Below are 9,655 nucleotides of genomic sequence, written 5' to 3'. Positions count from 1 at the left end.
ACCTTAGCCACTTGAGCCACAGGCGCAGAGCCAGGCTCTTCATTTTTTCATGAGAATTCAAGTTATTGTCTGGTGATCTTTCATTTCAGACTGAAGGACTCTCTTTAGCCTTTCTTCTAGGACAGGTCTGATAGCAACAAATTTTCTTTGTTTTTGTTGAATGCCTTACAATGCCTTCACTTCTTCATTTTTGAATGATTGTTCTGCTCAGTGTAGAAATTTTGTTGGCAGTCTTTTTATCTCATCACTTTGAATATGTCATCCCACTGCCTTATGACCTTTGTGGTTTCTGATGAGAAATCAACTGTAAATCCCATGGAGGATCCTTTATAGGGATTAGTCCCTTATTTCCATTTTTATGATTTTTTGTCCTTGACTTGTTTTTTTTTTGTTTTTTTTTTGAGACAGAGTCTTACTTTGTCACCTTCTGTAGAGTGCTGTGACATCATAGCTCACACCAACCTCAAACTCTTGGCCTTCAGTGATCCTCTGGCCTCAGCCTCCCCAGTACCTGGGACTACCAGTGCCTGCCATGAGGACCGGCTAGTTTTCCTATTTTTTAGTAGAGACAGGGTCTCACTCTTACTCACGCTGGTCTGGAACTCCTGAGCTCAAGCAATCCACAGACCTCAGCCTCACAGAGTGCTGGGATTATAGGTGTGAGACACCATGCCAGGACTTGTCTTTGGCTTTAAAAGGATGGATTATGATATGTCTAGTTGTGGCTCTTGTTGAATTTATCTTGCCTAGAGTTCTTTGAGGTTTTTAAATGTTTAATGTTTTCATCAGTTTGGCAAATTGTTGACCATTATTTCTTCAAATATCCTCTTTTCCTCTTTTTCTCTGTCTCCTCTCCTACCACTGCCATTCTCTGTTCCACAGGGCTCTGATGCTTGTTCATTTGTTTTTTGGTTTTATTTTTTGGGTTTTTTTGAGACAGAGTTTCACTTTGTCACCCCCAGTAGAGGATGTGATGTCATAGCTCACAGCAACCTGAAACTCTTGGGCTTGAGCTCAGCCTCTCAAGTAGCTAGGACTATAGGCACCCACCACAACACCCACCTAATTTTTAGAGATGGGCTCTCACTGTGGTTCATGCTGGGCTTGAACTCCTGCCATCCACTCAGCCTTGCAAAGTGTTGCTCATTTTTCTTCATTCTTTTTTCCTTCTGTTCATCAGACTGCATAATCTCAGTTGATTTGTCTTCAAGTTTTCTGATTCTTCTACCTGGTCAAATCTGTTATTGAGTTCCTCTAGTTAATTTTTTATTTCAATTGTTGTGCTTTTCAACTTCAGAATTTCATTTTTGTTTTGTTTTTTTTGAGACAGAGTCTCACTTTGTCACCCTCTTTAGAGTGCTACAGAGTCACAGCTCACAGCAACCTCCAGCTCCTGGGCTTAGGCAATTCCCTTGCCTTAGCCTCCCAAGTAGCTAGGACTACAGGTACCCGACCACAATGGCCAGCTATTTTTTTTCTTGCAGTTTGGCTGGGGCCAGTTTTGAACCCGCCACCCTCAGTATATGGGGCCAGTGCCCTACTCACTGAGTCATAGGCGCCACCCATTTTTAAAAATAATATTTTTTATTATTCTCTTTATTCATATTAGCTATATGATAGGACATCATGCTCATATTATCCTCTAGTTATTTAAACATAACCCCTGGCTCAGTGCCTATAGCTCCAGAGGCTAAGGCACCAGCCACATGCACCAGAGCTGGCGGGTTCAAATCCAGCCCGGGCCCACCAAACAACAATGAAAACTACAACCAAAATATAGCCAGGCGTTGTGGTGGGCACCTGTAATCCCAGCTACTTGGGAGGCTGAGGCAAGAGAATTGCTTGAGACCAGGAGTTGGAGGTTGCTGTGAGCTGTGATGCCATGGCACTCTACCCAGGGTGAGAGCTTGAGGCTCTGTCTCAAAATAAATAAATAAATAAATAAACAAACAAACAAACAAACATAGATCCCTTTACTTCTTCATATAAAATAGTTAATTACAAGTCTTTATTTCCTGGCTCAGCACCTGTAGCAGACTGGTTACTGAGCTAGCCACATGCACCAAGGCTGGCGGGTTGGAACCTAGCCTAGATTCCAACTGCAACAAAATAACAATAACAACTGTAACAAAAAAATAGCCGGGCCTCCAGCACCTGTAGTCTTCCCAGCTACTTGGGAGGCTGAGGCAAGAGAATCTCTTAAACCCAAGAGTTTGAGATTGCTGTGAGCTCTGAGACCCCAGCACTCTACTGAGTGAGACTCTGGGTGACATAGTGAGACTCTGTCTCAAAAAAAAAAAAGAAAAGAAAAGAAAAGAAAAGAAGGCTCAGCGCCTATGGCTCAAGTGGCTAAAAGCACTAGCCACATACACCTAACGTGGCGGGTTCAAATCCAGCCCAGGCCCACCAAAACAACAATGATGGCTGCAACCAAAAATAGCCGGGTATTGTGGCGAGTGCCTGTGGTCCCAGCTATATGGGAGGGTGAGGCAGGAGACTTGCTTGAGCTCAGGAGTTGGAGGTTGCTGTGAGCTGTGATGCTACATCACTCTACCCAAGGGGATAGCTTGAGGCTCTGTCTTAAAAAAAAAAAAAAAAGAAAAGAAAAAGAAAAGAAAAGAAAAATGATGTTATCACAAATATTAACAAATTCAGACTGGGTATGGTAGCTCAAGCCTATAATCCCAGCACTTTGAGAGGTTGAGGCAGGATAAGTATATGGGATCAGGAGTTTGAGATCAGCCTTGGACAACATAGTGAGATCCTGTCTATAAAAAATAATTTTTAGGCCAGGCGTGGTGGCTCATGCCTATAATCCCAGCATTCTGGGAGGCTGAGGCAGGTGGATTTCCTGAGCTCACAGATTTGAGACCAGCCTGAGCCAGAGCAAGACCTCATCTCTAATAATAGCCAGGCATCACGGCAGGCACCTGTAGTCTCAGCTACTTGGGAGACTGAGGCAAGAAAATCACTTAACCTCAAGAGTTTGAGGTTGCTGTGAGCTATGATACCACTCAAGCAAGGGTGACAAAGTGAGGCTCTGTCTCAAAAAATAAAATAAAATAAAATAGAAGAGAATAGGTTGCGCCCATAGCTAGGTGGGTAGGGTGCAGCCACATACACTGAGGCTGGAGGGTTCAAACCTAGCCTGGAGCCAGCTAAAACAACAATGACAACTACAACAACAACAACAAAAATAGCTGGTTGTTGTGGCAGGCACCTGTAGTTCCGGCTACTTGGAGGCTGAGGCAAGAAAATCACTTGAGCCCAGGAGTTTAAGTTTGCCGTGAGCTGTGATGACACAGCACTCTACCCAGGGCAACAGCTTGAGAGTCTGTCTCAAAATAATAATAATAATAAAATAAAAGTTTCTTTTGGTATTTTTTATTTTAATGCAGATTCCTATATCAAGCCTGAGGGACACAGTTCTGGAACTGGCAGTGTTTGATCAACACAGAAGAAAGTTTGATAATTTCAGTTCACTAATGCTAGAATGGAAATCCTCTAATGAAACACTAGCCCATTTTGAAGATTATAAGACAGCAGAGATGGTAGCAAAAGATGATGGCAATGGGCAAACCCGGTTACATGGTAATGTGAAAATTTATGAATTTTTTTCCATAACTGCCTTATTATTACACACTGCGTATTTTCTTATGGGTGAGGATTTTATTTTGGATTTTATATGTCACTTTTCATGTTTTTCTTTCTTTCTTTCTTTCTATTTTTTTTTTTTGAAACAGACTCTCCCTCTGTTCTCCCAGACCAGAGTGCTGTAGTATCCAACTAACTCACAGCTCCAGCGATCCTCCTGCCTCAGCATCCCGAGTAGCTGGGACAACAGGCATCTGCCACAACGCCCAGGCTATTTTTTCTATTTTTAGTAGAGATAGGATCTCACGCTTGTTCAGACTGGTCCAGAACTCCTGAGCTCAAGGGATCCTTCTGCCTTGGTCTCCCAGAATGCTGGGATTACAGCCAGGAGCCACCACCCAGACATTTTTTTTTTTTTTTGAGACAGATTCTTGCTTTATCACCCCATATAGAGTGCCAGGGTGTCATCATAGCTTACTGCAACCTCAAACTCCTGGTCTCACATGATCCTCCTGCCTCAGCCTCTCAAGTAACTGGTACTACAGAGATCTGTGTCACCATGCCCAGCTAATTGCCTAATATTATGGAATAATAATTATTTTATACAATAATAATTGTATATTAAATAAATAATAATTATTTAATATACAATAATATTTATTGAATGGCTACTAAATATAAGGCCCTCTGCTGGGCACTAGAGATAGAATAGCGAATATGATAGGCATGGCTTCATACACAAACAGTCTGGTCATAAAAGTGACTTTTTTTTTTTTTTGAGACTGTCTTCAGTCACCTGGGGTTCAGTTTCATGGCATTATAGCTCACAGCAACCTCAAACTGTTGGGCTCAAGCAATGCTCCTGCATCAGCCTCCTGAGTAGCTGGGACTACAGGTGCCCACCAAAACACCCGGCTAGTTTTCCTATTTTTTAATAGAGACCGAGTCTCTCTTTGCTTGAGCTGGTCTACTATTCCTTTTTGTTGTTGTTGTTGTTGTTGTTGAGACAGAGCCTCAAGCTGTCCCCCTGGGTAGAGTGCTATGGCATCACAGCTCACAGCAACCTCCAACTCCTGGGCTTAAGCAATTCTCTTGCCTCAGCCTCTCAAGTAGCTGGGACTACAGGCACCACCACAACACCCTGCTATTTTTGTTGTTGTTGTCATTGTTGTTTGGCAGGCCAGGACTGGATTCGAACCCGCCAGCTCCGGTGTATGTGGCTGGCACTATAGCCGCTGAGCTACAGGCACCAAGCCATCCCAGACTTTAAATATTACAACTCTGTTAGGTACTCTGAAGGGAACTATGGGGTGCCTTAGGAGCTTATAACAGGGAGACTGAACCTAGTCTAGAACAGAGAAGGCTACCCTTGAAAAGTGACATTTATGCTGAGACCCAAAGGGGTTTGTAGGAAGAGGAAAGAAGAATGAGCTGAAAGTGATTGAGACTGACTGGGAGAAATGTCAAGAGGCATAAGAAGAGGTTCCAGACATTTAACAAGCCCTCATCAAGCTTGTGTCACATTTACTGATGTCCTAGTTTTGAAGGCAGGACAACTGGCCAAAACCAGAGTCAAGGTAGGCAGGGACTACACGAGGGCATAGCTACCAGCAGGCATGCTTCATCATGGACCATTAACATAATGATCTACCACAAATAAATCCCAAAGGTGAAGAAGAAAGTGGTTCAAAGACTGACTTTAAGGTTTTAAGCATGAGCATTTGGGTAGATGGTAAAATCATTCAATGGAATAGGGAACACTGGGCAATTGTTACCTTCTAAATATTTTTTAGTTTTATCTCTTTCTACTTTCATCACTAATGTCCTTATCACCTCTATTCTGAATTAGAAAAGTAGCCTCCTAACATTTTTTTTTTTTTGGACACAGAGCCTCAAGCTCTTACCCTGGGTAGAGTGCTGTAGCGTCACAGCTCACAGCAACCTCCAACTCCTGGGTTTAGGTGATTCTCTTGCCTCAACCTCCTGAGTAGCTGGGACTTCAGGTGCCTGCCACAATGCCTGGCTATTTTTGTTGCAGTTTGGCCAGGGCCGGGTTTGAACCTACCACCCTCAGTATACGGGATCAGCACCCTACCCACTGAACCACCAGGCGCCACCCCTAACATTGCTTATGTTTCTGCTATACCCTATCTTCTACACCACTAGATAATCTTACTAGAATTCAAATCTGATTATCTTTCTTAAAATCCATTTGCTGGTAGGTATGATGGCCTATGCCTGTGATCCAGTACTTTGGGAGGCTGAATAGGGAGGCTCACTTGAGGCCAAGAGTTCATGACCAGCCTGGGCAACACAGCAAGACCCTGACTCTACAAAAAATAACAAATATTAGCTGGGCATGGTGCTGCTTGCCTGTAGTCTCAGCTGCTCAGGACCCTGAGGTTGGGAGCATCACTTCAGCCCAGGAGTTCATGGCTACAGTGAGCTGTGATTGAGTGCCACTGCACTCCTTTCTAGGTGTCAGAGTTATATCCTGTCTCTAGAAAAGAGAGGAAAGGAGAGAAGAAAAAGGGAAGAATGGAGAGAAAGAGACATATAACTAAAGCAATATTAGATTATGGAAGACTTCAAATGCTAGTTTAAGGAGTTTGAATTGATCAAGGAAGAAGAGTTCACCATGTAAATTTTTTTTTTTTAATTTGGCAGGTGCTGGGTTTGAACCTGCCACCTCCAGCATATGGAACCAGCATCCTACCCTTTTGAGCCACAGGTGCTGCGCCACCATGTATATTTTTGAAAAAAATGACTGATAGGACATTTATAAATATGGAACAGTTTTATTTTATTTTATTTATGTATTTATTTACTTAGTGACACACTCTCACTCTGTTGCTCTGGGTAGAGTGCTGTGGCATTATCACAGCTCACAGCAACCTCAAACTTTTGGGTTCAAGCAATCCTCTTGCCTCAGCCTCCTGAGTAGCTGAGACTACAGGTGCCCACTACAATGCCCAGCTATTTCAGTAGGAACAGAATCTTGCTCTTTCTCAGGCTGGTCTCAAACTCCTGAGCTCAAGCAATCCACCTGCCTCGACCTCCCAGAGTGCTGGATTACAGAACAGTCTAGAAGAGTAAAAGGCCCAAAGGACTATCCCTTTTATTTCTCATTTCCATTTGATGCTCTTCACCTTCTTTTTTGTTTATTTTGAGACAGAGTCTCACTCTGTTGCCCTGAGTAGAGTGCTGTGGCATCATAGCTCACAGCAACCTCCAACTCTTGGGCTTAAGTGATTCTCTTGCCTCAGTTTTTCTATTTTTAGTAGAGACAGGGGTGGGGATCTCACTTTTGCTCGGGCTGGTCTTGAACTCATGAGCTCAGTCAATCCACCCACTTCAGCCTCCCAGAGTGCTAGGATTACAGGTGCAAACCACTACACCTAGCCCTCATTTCCATATGAAAATCCAGGAAAAATTTCCCTGTATACTATTGTCAGGCTATTTTTGGACTCGTAGACCTTCAAAGCTGAAAAGAATTTTAGATTTTTCCTTGCCTAATCTTTTATTTAAGGAAGGAACTGAGAGACAAAGAGTAGCTCAGAGTCACATAGGAATATCAAGACAGGATCAGTATAAAAACCCAGTTTTCTATTTCTTGTGTACTTCCCCATTTAGTGTTTTTCTTCACTGTAATATAACACTGTTTGGGCTCGGCGCCTGTGGCTCAACCGGCTAGGGCGCCAGCCACGTACACCTAAGGTGGCGGGTTCAAATCCAGCCCGGACCCGCCAAACAACAATGATGACTGCAACCAAAAAATAGCCGGGCGTTGTGGCGGGCGCCTGTGGTCCCAGCCACTTGGGAGGCGGAGGCAGGAGACTCGCTTGAGCCCAGGAGTTGGAGGTTGCTGTGAGCTGTAATGCCACGGCACACTATCCAGGGGGACAGCCTGAGGCTCTGTCTCAAAAAAATATATATATATAACACTGTTTGGAAAAATTGGGGCATAATTTGGCTTTCTCAAGACACTTTTGTATTCTACATGATATTGTTTCTCATAGAGTATTTTTCTGCATGTTTCCAGGTCATCAGGTCCTAAAAGTACATCAAATAAAAGGGATTGTACTAATTGGAGTCAATTTTGTGGGCTATTTAGAGAAGAAAAGCCCCAAGGTGAGTGGAAATTGTGATATAAGAAACAAATTAGAGGGCGGCGCCTGTGGCTCAATGAGTAGGGCACTGGCCCCATACACCGAGGGTGGCGGGTTCAAACTCAGCCCTGGCCAAACTACAACAAAAAATATCTGGGCGTTGTGGTGGGCGGCGCCTGTAGTCCCAGCTACTGGGAGGCTGAAGCAAGAGAATCACCTAAGCCCAGGAGTTGGAGATTGCTATGAGCTGTGATGCCATCGCACTCTACCCAGGGCAATAAAGTGAGACTCTGTCTCTACAAAAAAAGAAAGAAACAAATTAAATAATTGGAATTTTAGGCTCTCCTTTAAAAGTTATTTACAACTGGGCCCAGTGCGGTGGCTCACGCCTGTAATCCTAGCACTCTGGGAGGCTGAGGCACATGGATTACTTGAGCTCAGGAGTTCAAGACCAGCCTGAGCAAGAGCAAGACCCCATTTCTACTAAAAATACAAAAATTAGCAGGGTGTTGTGGAGGGCGTCTGTAGTCCTAGGTACTTGGGAGGCTGAGGCCGGAGAATCGCCTGAGCCCAGGAGTTTGAGGTTGCTGTGAGCTATGTATGATGACACTACGGCACACTACTGAGGGCAACTAAATGAGACTCTGTCTCCAAAAAAAAAAAGGCAAGAAGCTGTTTACAGCTGATATATATCTCAGAACTGTGCATATCTGTGACTCTTTTTTTGTTTGCTTGTTTTGCTTTGTTTTATTTTTGGTTTTGGTTTTGTTTTGAGACAGAGCCTTACTTTGTCACCCTCGGTTGAGTGTCATGAGTTTTAGCAACCTTAAAATCTTGGGCTCCAGTGATTCTCTTGCCTCAGCCTCCTGAGAAGCTGGGACTACAAGCACCCACCACAATGCCCGGCTATTTTTAGAGACAAAGTCTCGCTCTGGCTCAGGCTGGTCTCAAACCTATGAGCTCAGGTAATCCACCCGACTCGGCCTCTCAGAGTGCTAGGATTACAGGCGTGAGCCACCATGCCCAGACCCATGTCTGTGACTCTCATTTCTGGCACCTGAGAGAGTACTGGATTCTTCTCTCAGGACATGAGGAATTAGAAATTTATATTTACCTTTATAGTTTTTATTACATTTCTAGGAAATTTCCAACTTGCCCAGATCTGCAGCTGTGGAGCTGCTCCTGGTGGATGATGTGACTGTACTTCCTGAGAATGCCACCATCTATAACCACCCTGATGTGAAGGTAGAAGCTGTACAGGTCCAGTTATGTGGAACCATATTGGAGAGGAGGTTATATGGGCCAGGTGCAGTGGGTCAAGCCTATAATCTTGGAGGTCGAAGCTCACAGGTTGGAGAGCAGCCTAAGCCAGAACAAGACCTCATCTCTAAAAATAGCTGGGCATTGTAGTGGATACCTATAGTCTCAGCTACTCAGGAGACTGAGGCAAGAAAATCACTTGAGCCCAGGAGTTTGAGGTTGCTGTGAGCTATAATGCCATAGCACTCTATCATGGGCAACAAAGTGAGACTCTGTCTCCATCTCCAATAAATAAATAAATAAATACATAAATAAAACTCACAGTACAAGAGAGAGGGGAAGGGTTGGATAAATTCCTACCAGTGGGTTCACTGTGGGGCATATAACACACTACCTACAAATTAGACTTTAACGTTACAAACGCAAACTACAGGTTCAGCGCCTGTGGCTCAAGTGGCTAAGGCGCCAACCACATACACCTAAGGTGGCAGGTTCAAATCCAGCCCGGGCCCACCAAACAACAATGACAGCTGCAACCGAAAAAAAAAAAATAGCCAGGTGTTGTGGTGGGCGCCTGTAGTCCCAGCTACTTTGGAGGCTGATGCAAGAGACTCGCTTGAGCCCAGGAGTTGGAGGTTGCTGTGAGCTGTGATGCCATGGCACTCTACCCAGGGGGACAGCTTGAGGCTCTG

At 44.1% G+C, this 9,655-nt stretch overlaps 1 protein-coding gene across 1 annotated transcript in view; it reads left to right on the top strand.

Annotated features, from left to right (window-relative positions):
- NUP210L (nucleoporin 210 like) overlaps nucleotides 1-9,655 on the top strand; it is a 147,392-nt gene that overhangs the window by 85,752 nt on the left and 51,985 nt on the right. Inside the window, 3 exon segments of the mRNA XM_023508329.1 lie at nucleotides 3,399-3,591; nucleotides 7,637-7,725; nucleotides 8,844-8,948. Coding sequence (XP_023364097.1) covers nucleotides 3,399-3,591; nucleotides 7,637-7,725; nucleotides 8,844-8,948 — 387 coding nt within the window.

Source organism: Otolemur garnettii, unplaced genomic scaffold, assembly GCF_000181295.1.
Source record: "Otolemur garnettii isolate 467f Iridium unplaced genomic scaffold, OtoGar3 scaffold00244, whole genome shotgun sequence".
Taxonomy (NCBI): Eukaryota; Metazoa; Chordata; class Mammalia; order Primates; family Galagidae; genus Otolemur; species Otolemur garnettii.
Note: the sequence above shows the minus strand (reverse complement) of the source record. Positions and strands in the feature narration are given on the sequence as shown.